This window comes from Neltuma alba, unplaced genomic scaffold, assembly GCF_004799145.2.
Source record: "Neltuma alba isolate B1F8T4 unplaced genomic scaffold, ASM479914v2 tig00012032_pilon, whole genome shotgun sequence".
Taxonomy (NCBI): Eukaryota; Viridiplantae; Streptophyta; class Magnoliopsida; order Fabales; family Fabaceae; genus Neltuma; species Neltuma alba.
Window position 1 is genome coordinate 223,275 of NW_021636598.1, and position 19,398 is coordinate 242,672.

The 19,398-nt window shown below is 33.5% G+C and overlaps 1 protein-coding gene and 1 pseudogene across 1 annotated transcript; both read left to right on the forward strand.

The window, feature by feature from the left end:
* The first annotated feature begins 6,313 nt into the window (after window positions 1-6,313).
* Window positions 6,314-12,091, forward strand: LOC114721353 (protein STRUBBELIG-RECEPTOR FAMILY 8-like). Its single transcript, XM_028907170.1, has 17 exons — window positions 6,314-6,623; window positions 7,116-7,248; window positions 7,350-7,421; window positions 7,525-7,590; window positions 7,692-7,763; window positions 7,863-7,934; window positions 8,613-8,684; window positions 8,761-8,826; window positions 8,898-8,963; window positions 9,059-9,375; window positions 9,829-10,085; window positions 10,600-10,871; window positions 10,973-11,108; window positions 11,209-11,348; window positions 11,482-11,638; window positions 11,777-11,931; window positions 12,006-12,091. Exons 1-16 carry the CDS (start codon window positions 6,527-6,529, stop codon window positions 11,927-11,929), a joined length of 2,148 nt encoding a protein of 715 aa, XP_028763003.1. The 5' UTR covers window positions 6,314-6,526; the 3' UTR covers window positions 11,930-11,931; window positions 12,006-12,091.
* A 1,722-nt stretch (window positions 12,092-13,813) lies between these two features.
* On the forward strand, window positions 13,814-19,259 carry LOC114721371 (O-fucosyltransferase 15-like; annotated as a pseudogene).
* The last annotated feature ends 139 nt before the right edge of the window (window positions 19,260-19,398 follow it).

A 19,398-nucleotide genomic window follows, 5' to 3' on the forward strand; every position in this document is an offset into this window, starting at 1 on the left:
AAAAAACCACAGAATAATAACGAGTTTTAATATAAAAAATAATATTCCTCTGATTTAAATATAAATATAAGACTTATTTTATAATATATAAAAATTTTATATTATAAAATAAATTTTATATTTAAAATCTTAGAAACGAGAAGTAACAAATTTATATTGATTATTTGTTATCGAGACTGTTTATAATTAAATTTCTCTCCTAGTTATCCATCGTTTAGTCATCGCAGGGTCCAGAAGTCAAGAATTGGGCAGAGCCCGGGTCCCACGACACTGTAGTGACAGAACAAAAGCACCATTTTAATAAATGCTCATCTTCCCCGGAGTTACCTGCTTCGTACGTAGTACTACCCCTCGGCTCATTACTTTATTCGGATAATGACAGTCTATACATATATCTAGATCCTATTTTATATTATTTTCTTGGTATATTTAGTATTTTAATATTATTTTTTAGTTTTAATATTTTAATTTTATTTATAATTTAAGACGTTGAATCTATTATAAATAAAATTAATTGCTAAAAGAATAAAAAAGTAACATCAGAGTGAAAGTGATAAATGTGCTATAAATAAAATTAGAACATTAAATATACATATTACTTTATCTTTTATTTATTTATAATTTTATATTAGAAGAAATGATCCATTAGGACTATTTTAAGGAAGACAATGATTAAAAAAAGTGTCATACTAGAGATAATTTTGAGGGCTACGGCCTTTTCTTCATCTTAACAAAATAATATGAGCTTAAATTTCCTTACTGAACTAGTATAAAATAAATATATCAATTCTAAAACTAGAAACCTAGTTATGAATAGTAAAAAAATAATTATACATTATTCAAAACTCAGATTTTTTTTTTTATCCTTACGTCAAATTTTTAGATCTAAATTAAACTCCCATCATTTATAAGCATATTGAAATTGAGAGATTTCAGATATTTATTACAATTGAACTTGGAAAAATTACAAAAAAAACTTTGGAATTGCAAAAACGTAGATAGGGACCCTTGACAACTTCACTTTGGGTTTTGACACTTGTCAAGGGTCCCTATCTGCATTTTTGCAATTCCAAAGTTTTTTTTTTTACAATTTTCCCATTCAACTTTTAGTTTCGTAAACCATGCTTTTGATTTTTTGTGCTAAATTATTCATGGAAAACTGGGATAAATATAAATTAAGAAAAATGTCTTATTATATGAATAAGAATAAATTTGCACCAAATTATAGATTAATGGATAACAAATAATTGACTTGATAAAAAAAATTAAACATTGCAGTCTCAACAAGAAAACAAAAAGATTGCCTAAAACTATAAAAGGAAAATGATAAGAGAAAATAAATTTACAAAATAAAGGAGCCTCTTCGCAACAAGATATGAAGCATATATTGTTGGCAAAAAAAAAAAAAAAGATATGAAGCATATACAAAGTTTTGAATTTCAAGTTCATTGTTTTCTATAATCGATAAAGCTCCAAATAAGTGTTTTTTCAATTAAAAAAAAAGTTGTGGTTATGATATGTGGAAATTATAGAAAGTTTAAATAAGCATAAAAATTAAATAGAAAATTATTTTTGGCAAAAAAAGTTAAAATGATTGCTTTCTTTTGTATTTCATAATTAATGAATATCTGGTTGGCTTTAAAAAAAAAAAAAAAGAATATCTGGGAAACGGTTGCGTGTAAAGGCTATCGTGAAGACATGCAAAGAAGGTATCACGCGGAAATAGAGAAACTATGTTTTTTTGGTAATAATGGAGAAATTATTTTTATAATACTGACATAATAATAAATCAAGTATGATAGGTTAAGGAATTACAAATAAAGTGGCAGCACTTTGTTTCTTTTTTTCTTTTTTGTTTTGTTTTATGTTGCATATAATAAAAGAAAAAATCACATAAAAGTTGAATGTTTTGTATGAAGTCAAATTTAAATTATATGGGTTATTTAAAACCTTCGTCATGTATTCCTCCGGTCTTTAATATAGGATCTAATTATTGAGTTGATTTTAGTACTAAATATAAACCCTATTTATCATATTTATCAATTTTTTTAAATTAACCCTATGAATCTCCCATAACCATGATTAATTAGAAGATGGAGAGAAAATATTAAAGAAGATATTTATGGTGTTTTAGAAAAAAAACATATCATATTTTTTATAATTAACTAACTTCTTTAACTTCCTTAATAAGTCTTATATTAAGGATTGGAAGAGTATTGAAAACAAAGACTAATCAGAGAAAAATTAGTTTTATGTGTATATGTATACATTGACGGAGAGTTAAAAAAAATTGCAAAAAACACTACAAATATTAGACATTTGAAACAGTAAAAATTGGTTTCGCATTTTATAATTAAAAAATACAGTGATAGATGATTACACAAATTTTTTTCTCTTAATTTGAAGTTATGTATTGACTCTTTTTATTTGATAAGGAATTTTCCTAAATTAGATTGGTCCATGCACTACATAAAAATCTAAAAGAGCAATAAATTAGTTTGTAGAAGTTATAGCACTTGAATAAAAAAAATTAATACCCGCATTCTCTATTGGTAATTTGGTCCTATCTTTTGATATTGCCACTTGGTCCCTCCTCTTGATATTTTTACTCAGTCACTCCTATTCTAAATACAATAGCTAGATAAAAAAAATTACTTTGATTTTAAACATAAGGCTTCATTTCATTTTGTCTTTCAAAATTATAATTGTTTTCCCAAAATATCAATTCTACATATTGAGAGGAATTTATAGTTCGAATACAGATGATCAAATAAACTATTTTAGAGAAACTAATAAAAATTTATTATAAATAACAAACTTAATTAATTTTTTTATATTTATAAATTAATTATTTAACTCGTATATTAAGAATTAGAGTAATAATCTTTTTAGATATGAAAAGTGTAATGAACAATTAGAGCCGAATGAATAAGCTATTTATTTAATTTAAACAGTAGAAGTAAATTATGGAATATATATTATTTAATTTGAACTCATTCAAATTAAACACTTATTTGATTAATTATTTATTGTTGTCACTCCAATTTTAAAATACTAGTGCTCTGCTTAGATTTAACTAATCACCAAAATTTGCCTTGTTATTAAGGATAGCGATGGTAGAGATCCTAAAAAGAGTAAGTGATAATGAGAGTTGAATTTTTGTTACTAAACATTAAAAAAAATTAATTTTATTTCCTTATTCCATCTTTTTTGGGTATACTAATTCATAAATTTCATTGAATGCTTTAAGGAGTCGTGGCCAACCTAGTTATTTACAATCATAGGAATAGATATTTTCAAGCATACATAGGAACAGTGACTAATAAAGACATCTCACATTATACCCAAAAAAAAAAAAGGACATCTCACAGCCTTATAACTTTTTTTTTTTTTTAAGCTCAAACTTTCAGTGTTTGAATGTGGAGAAAAGAAGTCGTTTTCATAGAAAGTGGGAGTCAAATTTATCATATGTATACTTTTTCATTTTTGACCAGAGTATACTTTTTCATTTATATACTATACTTCATAAATATTTATATGGAATAGAAAGTCAACAATTTCATAATTTCAATATAGTTCTTAGAGGACTCCTTTAACTTTCACCCAATGAATAGATTAAACTGATCATGTTTGGATTCTGGAAATATGTTCACCAAATACTCCTCCGGTCCTTAATATAGGACCCAATTCTTGAGTTGATTTTGGTCCTAAATATAAGACCCATTTATCATATTTATCAATTTTCTCTAAATTACCCCTATGGATACTCTCTCAACTATAATCAAGTAGAAGAAGGAGAAGAGGTATTAAGAAAGATGATTATGGTGTTTTAGGAAAAATGTATCACTTTTTTTATAATTAACTAACTTACCTAACTTTCTTAATCTAATCAAATTAGTTAAACGAGTCTTATATTAAGGACCGGAGGAGTATATACTTTCGGAGGATATAAGATTCGTTATGCAACAGTTTAAATTTATGGAAAAATTTGCTGCGAATGATCGGATAAATGATCATTTTTCTAATTCTAAATATAGAAATTTAATACTCCTCCGGTCCTTATTATAAGACCCAATTTGACTTTTTATTTGGTCCTAATTATAAGACCCAATTCATTTTTTCTCTTATATTTATGCATTTTTTTCCAACATAATCCTTCTAATAATGATAGTTTTAGCCAATATACTTAATTAGCAAGGATATTTTAGGAATGATAACACTTATTTATTATAAATAACCAACTTAACTTACTTCCTTAATCTCCTCAAATAAGTCAATTGGGTCTTATAATTAGGACCGGAGGAGTAGTTAGTTTAAAAAAACTAAAAAAATAATTAAATTAGTTATTTATAAAAAATAGATGGTGATATTTTTTTAAAGATATTTCCTTTAATTATTTGTATTGGATTGGAAAATATCATTAAACATTCATTTACTACCTCCGGTCCTTAATATAAGACCCCGTTTGACTTTTTGTTTGGTCCTAATTATAAGACCCCAATCCATTTTGTCTTTCATATTTATACATTTTTTTCCAAGATAGTCCTTCTAATAATAATAGTTTTAGCTAATACACTTAATTAGCAAAGATATTTTAGGAATAACAACACTTATTTATTACAAATAACTAATTTAACTTCCTTCCTTAATCTCCTCAAATAAGTCAACTGGGTCTTATAATTAGGACCGGAGGTAATATAATTTATAGAGATATTTTTAAAAAACTTGAAAAGTAAAATAGATTGAATTTTTTTAATTAAAGGGGATTAACGACATAATAATATAAATGGGATTAAACTAGCGTTAGACTATAATACTATTATGTTGGCGAAAAAAAGAGAGATTATAATACTAGTTCCGTTCTTAATTATAAGAGCTAGTTGACTAATTTAAGGAGATTAAGAAAATAAATTAAGTTAGTTCTTTATAATAAATAGGTGTTGTCTTTCCTAAAATATCCTTGCTAATCAAGTTTATTAGCTAGAACTATCATTATTACAATGACTATATCGGGAAAAAAATATATCAATATGAAAGACAAAATAGATTGAGGTCTTATAATTAGGATTAAAATAAAAATCAAACGAGATCTTATATTAATGATCAAAGGTAGTACTATTAACCTTCTCAACTAGTTTCTAGAATTAGCATCGAAAGGAGCGTAATTTAGTAAGTTTAAAAGCAAATTGTATCTTGTTAAAATTAACAGGGGCTGTAATTCATTTTGGAATGACAAACTGAAAGCTCATGACAATAATAAAAAGGCCTCATTCATTCACAAAAAATTCTGGTAAAAAAAAACACAAAAGACAAAATAAGAGAAAATTAATAAAAAGGGGGGGGGGGGGGGCTGAGCTGACACGCATTGGGTTAGGGGAGGGGAAGGGACAAGAAGAACCGAGAACGTGAAATGGAAAGTGGAAAATCCAAAAACCCCAGAAAGAGAAAAGGAAGAGACCTATGAAAAGCTTCAAGCTTTTTTCCCTGGCCAAAGCTTCAGGCTTTGTTCACCCAAAATTTTTTTTTTGAAGCTCTGTTTTGTTGGCTACTTCAATCAAAACACTGCTTTTTCCTTGTTTTATTGCAGGACTTGGGTTCCATTGAGTGCTCTCAGTTAAATCTTAATTGAAAAATATTAGTAATCGAATTGCAATTTAACGATGCAGAGGAAAGTTACAGTTAAAAATTTTTATTTATAGAAAAAATTTAGCTCGAGTTGTTACGTTTATTATGTTAAGTTTTTAATTACATAGGGTTAAGTGTTTTTTTTATTTCATATGAATTTATCATTAAATATTATTAATAAAAAAATAAAATACATAATTATATTACCTCCGGTTTTTATTATAAGACCCCGTTTGACTTTTTATTTGGTCTTAATTATAAGACCCCAATCCATTTTGTCTCTCATACTTATGTATTTTTTTCCAAGATAATCCTTCTAATAATGATAGTTCTAGCCAATATACTTAATTAACAAGGATATTTTAGGAATGACAATACTTATTTATTACAAATAACTAACTTAACTTACTTCCTTAATCTCTTTAAATAAGTTAATTGGGTCTTATAATTAGGACCGGAGGTAGTATGTAATTAAAAAATTTAATATAATGAATATAAGTAAGTTGTTTTATTTATTTGTAATAGCGTCTGAGGAAGCGTGAGATCCAAATCCTGTGTTACATTCCGTTTTTGTTTTTGTTTTCCAATTTTTGTTTTCGCCGACACATACACTCTCGCTTACTCATACTCATTACTTCCTTTTTCTTTCTTTCGTTTTCCCTTTATGTTTCTCTCTCTTCATTACTATAAGCTTCGAATCTCCATCTCACTCGGCGTCCCTTTCTTTAATGGCGATGCCTTGGACAACTGGTCGCGATCTCACAGCTACCTACTCCTCTAACCCCATCTTCTTCTTCTTGTTCCTTTTCCCTGTGTCTTCACTGCTCTTGCATGTTCTTCACCACACCTGAACCCCGCCTGAAACAACTTTCAGCTCCGTCTATAGTGGCCGGAAACAACAATGGCGGCCACTCGAGTGGCTTCTTCTCTTTTTCTTCCAATCGCTCTGATCTTTTCTGCTCTTCATCCTGCTTTAGCCAACACTGACGCTACTGATGGTATTTGCTTCTGCTTCTTGTTCTCTTAGTTTGATCATTCCCGTGGCTGATTGACATAAGGTTTGCTATTAATATGATAATGATAAGGAAAGTGCTTCGAAGTTCAGGAAAGTTTGGATTTTGAATCGCGATTGAGGCGAGTGGAACCGAACTCGGTGCCTTGACTTGTGAGAGTTTGATTTTATCTGTCTGACTGCAGTGAAAATGTAATTAATAAAGCGATGGCTTTATTATGCTTTTTGGAAAAGGAAGAGATTTTTAGATTGAACTGGAGTGAAGGCATGGACATTTTTAGGGGCTTTGATCTTGTTCGTCTATTCTGATTAATAAAATAAACGATGTTATGCCTTCATTCATGTCCTCACCAAAACATTTTTTTTTAAATATCTTTATTTGAATTTATTTGTATGTTTAACTGAGGGGGGTGGGATGATGCCGTTACCGGTCGTATCTCTTAGTTTTGGGATCACAGTGCTGTTCTTCTTGCTTCAGTTCAAGCGCTTGAGGTTTTGTACAACGCTTTAAACAGCCCTCCTTGGCTAACTGGCTGGAAAATTGGTGGTGGTGATCCTTGTGTAGAGTCATGGAAAGGGATAACATGTGAGGGCTCAGCCGTTGTTTCCATGTATGAGATGATATTGCACAAGCGTAACTTTTAGTTTTTTCAGTTGTGTTTTTTGTTTGAGAAAACTAACCAACTGGTGTCATTGCTGTGATGTTAATTAGAGAATTGTCAGGTTTGGGACTCAATGGGACTCTGGGATACCTGCTTTCGGACCTTATGTCGCTGAGACAACTGTGAGATAATCGAACTTGTTGTTTTTGTGGCACTTATTTATTTATTCTTTTTCTGTTCTTACATATTAATATCGATGTTCTTCTGCTCTTTTTTCCTTTTCAGTGACTTAAGTGACAACAAGATCCACGACACAGTCCCTTACCAGTTGCCACCAAATCTGACAAGCCTGTAATGCTAGCTTTCCATCATGTGATTTTCTTATCATTCTTGATCAGCTTCACTCTGTTGTTTAAGTTAATACGCCATCATTCTATGATTATAATATTCAGGAACCTCGCAAGAAATAACTTGAGCGGAAATCTTCCTTATTCCATTTCTGCCATGAGTTCCCTCAATTATTTGTAAGTTGCTTTTCTGTTCGTGTATAACATTATTTCATATCGTTTAATTTAGTTATATGTTGTAGCTACCATCCGATTGCATTTCTATATGGTTGTTAGGAACGTGAGCCACAATGCACTCTCCCTTTCAATTGGAGACATTTTTGCCGACCTTGCTGATCTCGGTACCCTGTAAGACATCTCCCATAGTGCATTTATTTCTTTTAACTTCTTTTTATATTGTCATTCAATCTCCTTTCCACAACATTACTGATTAATGATTTAATGTCATGACTAACTAATTTCAGCACTGCCTATGGTTTTAGCAATTAATAGAAGTGACTTAGCTTGATTGGTTGAGAGAATTTTGCGCTCCAGGAATGAACTACGTGCTATTTCTCTGTTTTTTTTCCCCCCCTTTTTGTGGACAAACTTTTGATAGTGCTCAAAACATTTTGTAGTAGTTTTAGTTTCATGACTACAGTGGCAGATAGCTGGCATTCTTCCTTTATATTGGCAGTACGATTAGTTTCAGGATGCTTATATGAATCTTTAACATTTGATTTGCATCTTTTGTATGATGAAGGTTCAATGGTAGCGTTTAGTCTTTGTTGCCCAGTTTGGAGTTCATTCTTTGCTTTTAATAGTTCTATTCTCCTTACTTTAGGTTGGCTTTTTCCTTTCTTTTTTTTTTTTTTGGGGGGGGGGGGTTGAGGCAGTGTGATGACGGAAAAAGTAGAGAGGGAGAGCTCAAACTATTTTTAACTCAAATATTATTTTCTTAACAACTGAGTTATTACTGGAGAACTGTTTCTAACCTAAGTTTTATTCTATCTGATAAGCGTTTGACGTGTGCATTCCATAATGCAGGGATCTATCGTTCAATGACTTTTCTGGAGATCTTCCTCCCTCATTCGGTTCATTGTCCAATCTTTCTTCTGTGTATGTTAGATAATATTTTAACAGATGACCTAGTTGAGGTTCGCAATGAATGTTTATTTGACTCAATATGTTACAGCTTTTTGCAGAACAATCAGTTGACCGGTTCTCTTAATGTTCTTGTTGGTTTGCCTTTAGATACTTTGTAAGTTTCTCTCACCTCTGGGCTCAAATTATCTGCATATGATAACCTAATTCTGCTCCATTGTTTTCCAGAAATGTTGCGAACAACAATTTCACTGGATGGATACCTCAGGAACTTAGTTCAATTCATAATTTTATGTACGTGTTAATGCAACTTTGTCTGCAATGTCTTCCTGTTTTGCAGTGCCTAACTTCTTCATTTTGACTAATGTGGCTCTTTAAATATGGACTAGATCTGATGGGAACTCCTTTGACAATGGCCCTGCTCCTCCTCCTCCTCCACATTCAGCCTCTTCTCCCAGAAGATCTCCTACTAGCCATCACCATTCTGGCTCTGGTTCTCACAAAGCACATGCTTCTGAATCTGATGATGAAGATGCTGATAGCCACAAGGGTTTATCATCTGGGGTTATTATAGGCATTATTTTGGGTTCAGTTTTTCTAGCTGTTGTTGTGCTACTTGCTCTTGCTTTATGTATCCGAAAGCATAAAAAGAAGGAAAAAGGTGTGAGAACATCCAATGGGACTCCTCCTCTTGGAACCAATAATGGTGAATTCCCTCCCAGTGGTTCCCTGTCTCTAACTGTGTGTGCGTGCGTGCGAATCTTCTGCTTGTGTTTCTTAAACCAACAGTAATGTTAGACATGCATTAATCCGCTACATTATCTGTTGAATGTTAATATTTCAAGGCACAATAAGTTAATGATGGGTTTGATTATTGCTTCTCTAGGTAACTTAGGATTTGGAGCTTCTTGCTTTATGTAATTGCCTTGCTGAACATCTCTGTTTTTTGTTCATTTAGACATCTTGTACCACGTAGCTATTCATTTTATTCTGCTCATCAGTATCATCTATCTTCCATTAGAAAGTCAGTGGCAGTTTATTTTCTTAGATGTTAATTTGCAGTGTCTTTAGATATTATTTTCTTTTGTAGAATTCTCACAAAGATTACTTTCATGTCTATCTTGACATGTTCTGGGCTCATCTGGCCTTGTACTTGCAGTAACTCCTCCAATGCAAGAACAGAGGGTAAAGAGTGCTGCTGTTATTACAGACCTGAAACCTCCTCCTGCAGAAAAAGTGATAGCTGAGAGGGTTCCTTCGAAAAATGGATCTGCTAAGCGGATAAAATCCCCTATAACTGCTACATCATACACAATTGCTACTCTTCAAAGTGCAACAAATAGCTTCAGCCAGGAATTTATTATCGGTGAAGGTTCTCTTGGTCGAGTTTACAGGGCTGAATTCCCTAATGGGAAGGTAATCCTTTTACGTTGCAATGTTACCACCTTTCTATCATTTTGGAAATTATACTTGCTTTGTATAGAGATGTATAGATAAGGAATACATTTTAGATGTGAAGCCCAATCCTTCTTTTCTTTTCTTTTTTTGAGTAAAGCCCAATCCTTCTTTATTTAAATTACTTTAGTTGTAATTAAACTGTAGAGTGTAGACTATTTGCATTACAATGTTGTAGATATTTTACTTCACTGATAGGTTTGGCTATGCTGTATCTTCTACCTTAGGCTAGTTATGCTTCTGCCTTGTTAACTTTTCATCATGTGGAATTATAATTTCCCATTCAGTAATTGAAACTAATGTTTCTATTTTAGCAAAATAACCTTTGTTTTCTCATAATATTACTTAATTCCCTTTACCTTTTGATGATTTGACTCATTTTTTGTGATATTCAAACTTCAGAACAAATACTCTATACTCTACAACATTTATGCATGTTCCAATCTCTAATGGTTTCAGGTTTTGTTTTTGTTAGATCATGGCCATTAAAAAGATCGACAATGCGGCACTGTCATTACAGGAGGAAGACAACTTTCTTGAAGCTGTATCAAATATGTCACGCCTGCGGCATCCAAACATTGTTACACTGGCTGGGTACTGTGCAGAGCATGGGCAGCGTCTTCTAGTTTACGAGCATATTGGTAATGGAAATCTACATGACATACTCCATTTTGCTGAAGATAGCAGCAAGGCTTTATCTTGGAATGCCCGTGTTCGAATAGCACTGGGCACTGCCCGAGCATTAGAGTATGTTGGTTTTCTATTATGTATCAAGTCTACTTCATCATTTCCCTGCAGTAACTCATGATAGTATACCGCATTTTAACTTTTACATTTTTGTTGGTCAGATACTTGCATGAAGTATGCTTGCCTTCTGTTGTACATAGAAACTTTAAATCGGCAAACATATTACTCGATGAGGAGTTGAATCCTCAACTGTCTGATTGTGGTTTAGCTGCTTTAACGCCAAACACTGAACGGCAGGTTGGTGAACATACTTTGTTTCCCGCATGCATGGCTGGACATGATATCTGTGGATTCTTTTGCCATATGCTCTGTTAGTAAATTTCTTTGTCTTTAACAGGTTTCAACTCAGATGGTTGGCTCATTTGGTTATAGTGCTCCTGAGTTTGCATTATCAGGAATTTACACAGTGAAAAGTGATGTTTACAGTTTTGGAGTGGTAATGTTAGAGCTATTGACGGGTCGGAAGCCACTTGACAGGTGAACCTGGATTTTACATGTTCTAAAGCCAATGTTCATGCTCATCATTTTCATGTTTTGCTGCAATCCATGAGTTCTTAAACTCTTCATCTTAATGATATCTTCGATTGATGTGTAACTTCTATAAGTGTAGTTCACGAGCGAGATCAGAGCAGTCGCTTGTGAGGTGGGCTACTCCCCAACTTCATGATATAGATGCCTTGGCCAAAATGGTTGATCCTGCTTTGAATGGCATGTATCCGGCAAAGTCACTGTCACGCTTTGCCGATATCATTGCCCTTTGTGTTCAGGTAATGTTTTTTATTTTCAAATGGTTCATTAACTGCAATGCTGGGAATCTGGACATTCCATGTGATTTACCATGTTGCATCATGACTTTCCAAGCATGTTACACAGAACTCATTTTTTCTCATTTTGCTTGTGTACAGCCGGAGCCTGAATTCCGACCTCCCATGTCTGAGGTTGTGCAAGCACTGGTCCGGCTAGTGCAAAGAGCAAGTGTGGTCAAACGCCGCCCCAGTGACGAATCTGGGTTTGGTCACAAGACCCCAGATCATGAATCCTTTGACATGTCATTTTAAAGGTTTTTTAATTTCGAGCCATTTTGATATGATCTTATTTCAATTTTGTGTAAAGTGATATGCAGTTTTCTGACAGAACACAGGAAGGAATAGAGAAGTTGTGAAGATGTTTCAAACAGATCCAAGATATTTGTAATTACATGCATTGGAATTTTATTATTACTTCGGATAAAAAAGTACTATGGAAAACATATGTATATTATATTTAACTCGCCTTGATGTTGTATATTGTAGTTTATTATTCTCTCTGTTTTTCCCCCTTTTTTGCTTTTATTAAATTACCGTCTAAAGCGTCTCTTAAAGGTGACTAACTAGCTAGGATTTTTGATTGAGCATGCATATTGAAGGGCCTACTTGTCCTTTTATTCCCTTCCACAATCATGGTGATGATTAGAAGACATAGTTTTTTGAGCAAATAATTTCTTTTCTTTAGTGTGTAGCCGTTTTCTTTTTTAGAAGAAAAGGTACCGTTGTTTAACCATTATTTCCATGTTTGACTTCATTAATTAAAAACTAGATTGTGGACCCCAAGAAAAGCATGAAATTGAGATATGGAAGCGAACATCTTAGCGTCGTAACCTAGTTTTATGTTCTCAGAAAAAGAAGGAAGAAAAACTTAGTTCTGTTATATATATGTATAGAATATGTGTATTATAAAAATAAAATATAAGTTTTACATGTTATTTACTTTTGTATATCATGTTGAGGAGTTGTATTGATGGTCTATGGATAATGTAATTTGTTACAAATTGTTTTATATTCTCAGTTTTTATTATAAATTTCAAATAACTAATTCATAGATAATGAATAACTAGGTAAAATTAATAAAAAATAATAAATGTTAGAAATATATTTTTGTTTCTAAATACATCCTTATAATAAATAAGAAAAAGATAAAAGAGAATGTAAGTGGAAATGTAGTAAGAAAAAAATAATTAAGGGTAATATTAGAAAAAATATATTGAATGTTAAAACAAATACATAACGAGCTTTTTCAAGTTTAAAGCTTATAAATAAAATTGGAGAAAGTATTAATTGATAATAGTGCATAAAATCTCAAATGATTACCACTTATAAGTAATGGAGAGTGGGATTTTTTATTAGGTGGTGTTTGGAAAAACATAGAAATGTTTTAAAAAGGTAAACTTCACAGTTTACGTCGTGTATCATAAAATATTTTTAAAACTGTAGTTTTATTTCCGCAAATACTCCTTAGGTTTCCTTTCTTATAAGATTAGGGTCATTTTTCCAAATAATAATAAGAAGAAAAGATAAGAGAAGGAGAGAATCACCGCCAAACGCTTCCATAATGAATTTGATTGGTAACGTGTTGGCTGCCTAAGTTCTGGTAAGGCAACATTATATAAAAATAGTGGTTAGTGCCATTCCCACAATTGAGATCTATCACAAGAGAACCATTTCTTTTTTGGTTGGAAAAATTACATTACAAGATTATGAAATCTATGATAAAATATTTTAGCTATTTAAATTATGTAGAAAGTCTAAGATATTGATTTGACTAAATTTTCTTTATAACACACACCAAATTATAAATCTTATATTCATCTGAAAACTTGGATTTGGATCCAATAAAAAGCATATTCAGTAGAAATAATTAAATTCCACGTTAATCATCCATTTATAACTTGCTGAAATGAATCAAATAATATATCTTACTAGTAATTTATATAATCTAAGGGGTTTAATGGAAAATGGGATAAAACCAACCAAATACAAATAAATGCTTAGTTAAAAGGTTTCATAAATCTTTTTCTTCTTATTTTTTTTTGGAAATTTTTTGAAAATTCTTCTTAATCTTGGTAGTATTACTTATTTGGAGCGAGAGCCTCGTCGCCGGAATTCAGAGTTTCGGACAGCTTTTCTTTCTTCCGTTTGAAGTAGTTCTTCAGATTTCAACTCTTCGTCTTCTTTTTGAAGTAATTCGTATTTCAACTCTACTTCTTCTTGTTCCCGGCATTTGCTTCTCCGGTTTTGGGTCTGACCCGAATCTGAATCATGCAATCTTCTACAGATCTCTTCACCGAATTCAATTACAAACGATACGGCCTCCAACCAAAGAGAGACAATGATAATGATCCACCCCATGCGGTTCCGGATCATTATGAACCCATTATCGCTCGCTCCAGCTCCTTCCACTCTCCGTCCACCTCTCCAACTTCGAGAAGCCATCAGTCCTCTCCAAATCATTCCCCCAGACTTGGACCCAGTCGGCTCTCGAGCTTCCACAGATCCCATTCTTCATTCTCCTCTTCGCCTTTCAAATGGAATGCATGGGGCTTCCTGAAAAACTGGAAGTTGCAATTGAATCCTCCTCAGCAGCACAAGGGAAAGTTGAAGGCGGGAAAGTCATGGTATCGCACGAAACGAGTGAAAGGGCTTCTGTTGCTTATTGGGCTGCTGGGTTCCTTCTTCTTGGTAAATTGGATTATGCTTACGCGTCTGCAAGATGAAGCGGTGCATCCTATCACTGAGTTATCGAGAAATTCATCTGCTGATTCAGTTTCGGTTTCGGTTCAGGTAGTGCATGATTAGTATTGTGGATTTTAAATTCTAGGAACTTTTTTTCCCCCGTCCCTTGCTAATAATTACAACTTGTTGCCTACCAGTTCATACCTTTTTACGATGGAGTTGTGTTAAAACGAGTGAAGTAGATGGTAGAGGGTATTAATGTGATCAGACGATATTTGAGACTTTTCTACCATGTACCTTGAGGCGAAGCATATATATACGTCTATACAAGTAAATTCTGAAAATAAAAAACCGATGGACCCAGTGCATGAACATACTTTGGAAGCTGGTTTCGGCAGGGCACTTTGGATATTAGATACCCAATAATTAATGCCCAATCTTTTTGATAATATCATATATTTGGCCTGTGGATGTGAGAATTTTGCTTTTTTTTTTTTTTGGGCATTTACCTAGTATTCGTATGGTGGATATACATTTTGTATCCAGGTACAGATGAATGAAAAATGATCACGTAGATGCCTATTGCGCAGCTGACTGTCAGGAATGATAGTGAAATGCATTAGATTGCATATAGTTGAGAAACTGAGGTCTAAGGGAGTCACTAGGAACTTGTCCCCTTAAAAGAAGAGCCTTCATGTGCATCACCCTGGTTAAATATTTTAGCAGATGTTGAAATTCAAAGGTCTAATTTCTTGGTCTTTCAATTGTCTGTTTACTTTATTTTCCCATTTGTTATTTTCTTGCAGGGGAAATGGAAAAAAACTAGAAAAGGGAAAAAGCCACCGAAGGGAAATTATGAAAGATTGTTGGCTTTGGCTGCCCATGCTTTGGCAGAGGTATCAGGATCTGTAGCCTGTTAGTAATTACAACCATGAAATATTAGAATCATTAAATCAAATGCCAGATTAAATCTCTCTGTTTGCAAGTCTGCAGTTGTTCTGATTTGTTTCATATGGGTACAGAATAAACGTGAGCCTAAAGATTTGTGGCAGGAGCCTTTTGCTCCTGCTTCTGCCTGGAGACCTTGCGCTGATCAGCGTAATTGGGAACCTAGTGGTATGCCTATGTTAAATTTGATTTTATTTTTAATATCATGTACGTGTGTGTGAGTAAATGTAGTATGTTGGTCTATAAGGTGACACTCAAAGTCTGCTGCCTGCTATTGTACTTTGATAGAGGGAAATAATGGATACATTTTGATGACTGCAAATGGTGGAATAAATCAACAACGAGTAGCTGTAAGTGTCTTTATTAGACTGTTCCACCTTAATGGATATTTCTCTTCTTCTGAATATGAGTTTGGTTTGGTCCAAAGAATAAAAGCTCTATTGTTCAATGATTAACATACTATATATGTTGATTTTGATGACAATAGGTTTGCAATGCGGTGGTTGTGGCCCGATTACTTAATTCAACTTTGGTTATTCCCAAATTTATGTTTAGTAGTGTATGGAGAGATGTAAGGTGATGATGCTCTTTCTATCCTTCTAACTTTTCCCTTCTTATCTTACATGATTGAATAACCAAATGTTCAGTCCTTGGGATAAGCGTCCAAATGGGATTCTGCTGATTTAATGAATGTTATATTACCTAAGTGAAATCTTTTCTAGTTGTTTTGGCTGAATGAAATTTGCTATTGAACTTCTGCTTCAAATGGATACCCATGATTTTTCCCCCTGACTAATTTGGGGGGCATATGATTAAATATTACTACATCACAGGATGTTAACATATGCTTTATGGGTTTCCCTCTAAGTAATGTGGATCATTGGTAATTGTAGTTATTCTTATGTTCAACTAGAATTGCCAATTTTACAATTGCCCTGTTTATTTTAATGATGCGTCTTTAGTCCATAGGTCTTCTGATCTCCTCCTTTTTTTTGGTCAATACTTCTTCTTATAATTGCTTTACATGGAAATTGACAGTACCAAATTGTATAATTTGATTAATTTCAGTCAATTCAGTGACATCTATCAGGAGGAGCATTTTATAAATACTTAACATCTGATATAAGGATAGTAAAGGAACTTCCTGAGGAATTGCGGTCTTTAGACTTGGAGGCAATTGGTAGTGTTGTAAGTTACTGCCCTTCCAGTAAACTAATGCTTTCACGTTAGTTCCTTTTGTATTAGTTATTGGGATTGTCTTCTTTCAGGTATCAGATGTTGACATGGGAAAAGAGGCCAAGCCAAGTTTTTACTTGAAGCACATTCTACCTATTCTACTCAAAAATCAAGTTGTCCATTTTGTTGGTTTTGGGAATCGCTTAGCATTTGACCCAATACCATTTGAGCTGCAGGTAAATCCTTTTTGATGTTTTGTCATTTCAGTTGGATTTGTCCTTTCATCTGAATCCTTACTATTCTGTTCTGATTGGAGAACTTCATCTAGAGACTTCGTTGCAGATGTAATTTTTATGCGCTGCGATTTGTCCCCAGAATACAAGAAACTGGTGCTTTGCTTCTTAAAAGGCTGCGCCAGCATACTGGTCACATTGGACTGTTGGATCCATATCTCATTGGTCCATTTGCGGCATCAATTTTGGAGGAAGAGGAAATCAGTCCAAAAAGGCATCTAAATATCTATCTTTGCATCTCAGATTTGAAATTGACATGGTAGCTCATTCTTTGTGTGAATTCGGGGGAGGTGAAGGTGAGAGGAAAGAATTGGCAGCTTATCGTGAAATCCATTTCCCTGCATTGGCACATCTAGAGAAGACCACAAAGTATGCATTATGACAATTGCATCAGATATATTCCCCCACTTATTATATCATTTTAGTAGTTTGCAGTTCTGGTTGGTTGCTAAAGCAGCTTTTATAATTATTCTGAGATGTGTTTGCAATTTGCTTTTTTCTCTCCTAGTACTTGTATCTCTTTCAATTATTACTCTCTCCTGTGTCTTGGGGGTGGGGAATGGGGGAATTTTCTGCATCACCCTAAAAAATGTTGGATTAATATAGCCACGTGTATTATTTCTATTAAGAGTATGGTTATTTCATCTTGGATAAAGGTAATGGTTGTTTAATTTTGTGAAATGTTTTTCTTTTGATCTCTTCCATTCTCTGTCATTTTTTTTTTTTGGGGGGGGGGGGGGGGTGATGTGGGGTGGTAATGGGATTCATTTAATCCCTCCCCAAGAGGCATCTTAGCTTCTGCACCACCCGTCAGTGTTGTTGTTGTTGTTGTTTTTTTTTTTTTTTTTTATTTTACCATGTCAAAATGAGCCTCCTTATTCTTTCAACTACATGGACTTCAAATAACACCAACTCTTCTATGCAGATTGCCCTCTCCTTCAGAGATCAGGTCTGAAGGTCTGTGCCCCTTGACACCCGAAGAGGCTGTCCTTATGCTTGCTGCTCTGGGTTTTAACCGGAAGACTCATATATTTGTAGCTGGTTCTAATTTGTATGGAGGTCAATCACGGTTGACTGCACTGACCAGCTTGTACCCTAATTTAGTGACTAAAGAGGACTTGCTCTCTTCAACTGAACTGGAACCGTTTGCAAATTATTCATCTCAGGTTTGGTGCAGTTGCCATCGTTGTTTTGCTTATGTTGGGCATTTTATTATCACAAGGAATCTGTTTCATAAGCACTTTTCATTGTGTTATGTTCAAAACCTAATGGTTGAATACTGGTTGAGATTGCCTGGTTGAAAATCTTTTTTGAATATGATTTTTGAAGTGGGTGATATTGAAGAAGTGTGCGGTCAGTGGGGCTTTTTAGTGGACTGGCATCTAAAATTATTGGGTCCTGCCCTCTGTTTACATAATGAGTAGGATTGCTATCCTTTGTTTTGCAATATCAGAAAGCTCATATATATATGACCAGAAAGGCTTGATGGGAGAAATAAATGTGTGCGTGCAACGCATGCATAAAATTTCCATTCATTGAAACTATTGGTTTTTATATGGAAAAGGTGTGCATATGGTTGCTGAACAATTTTTCCTTAAATATAACTTCTGCTCTTAAGCTACTTATTAATATATTCTCGAGATGCTAAATTCCACAAGAATGTGATTCTTGTCTATCTGAGAGTTTTTCTTGACGGTATTTCAAGTCCTAGTAAATTGTAATGCGTATCAGCAAAAAGGTAGTGCAGCCTTACAAATCACCTTATTGCGTTGCTGGGTGGGACCTAATATCCACATAATCTACTCAGCTTTTGACTATAGAGGGATAAGTGAAACTTGAAACTAATTTGCAACTAACCACTCTGACTTTTGTTGATTGGTACGTTGCCCGTTTAGGTCCCTTTGGGATTTTAATCTCTTATTCAACTTGACTAAACAGTATCAGTTTTTATGTGATTTACTGGCCCAAAATAACTTGGTGATCAATATCCAAAATTGGGCAAAATTATTTGATTTGAATCTCTTGGGGCCTTAGAAGCTGTCCTCTTTTCATTTTGCATTTTTTATTTTCTGAATGCTACAGTTAATTCTGCTTGGTTCTTTTAGTGTAATCATTTGTTGAATGATAGAGCTCATTTCTTTTGTAGCTAGCAGCACTGGACTTCATAGGCTGTACTGCTGCTGATGCATTTGCCATGACCGATTCTGGAAGTCAGTTATCGTCTTTGGTGTCTGGTTATCGTATATATTACGGTGGAGGCAAAATGCCAACAATACGACCAAATAAACGCAGGCTTGCTAGTATCTTTACCAAGAACTCAACCATAGAATGGCGTGTGTTTGAACAGAGAGTTAGGAAAGCTGTTAGACAGACCAAACATGTACAGACAAGGCCCAGAGGAAGAAGTATCTACAGGTATCCACGGTGTAGAGAATGTATGTGCAGGATAGAATAATGTATTCTTTTGTACTTTATTCGGTTTGCAAGTGCCCATTGCATTTTGTAACATTATTTATTGCCCCCAGTCAATTTTTGGTGTCTGCCATTGCATTTGGTTACATTGTTTATCACTCACAATGCGAATGAAATGGCAGGATAAGGCTTGTTGCCCATACAACGTCC

Coding starts and splice junctions, on each gene's coding strand:
- LOC114721353 (XM_028907170.1), top strand. CDS start 6,527: ATGGCGGCCACTCGAGTGGCTTCTTCTCTTTTTCTTCCAATCGCTCTG. Junction 9,376..9,828: donor TCCTCTTGGAACCAATAATG/GTGAATTCCCTC, acceptor TTGTACTTGCAG/TAACTCCTCCAATGCAAGAA. Junction 10,086..10,599: donor CTGAATTCCCTAATGGGAAG/GTAATCCTTTTA, acceptor TGTTTTTGTTAG/ATCATGGCCATTAAAAAGAT.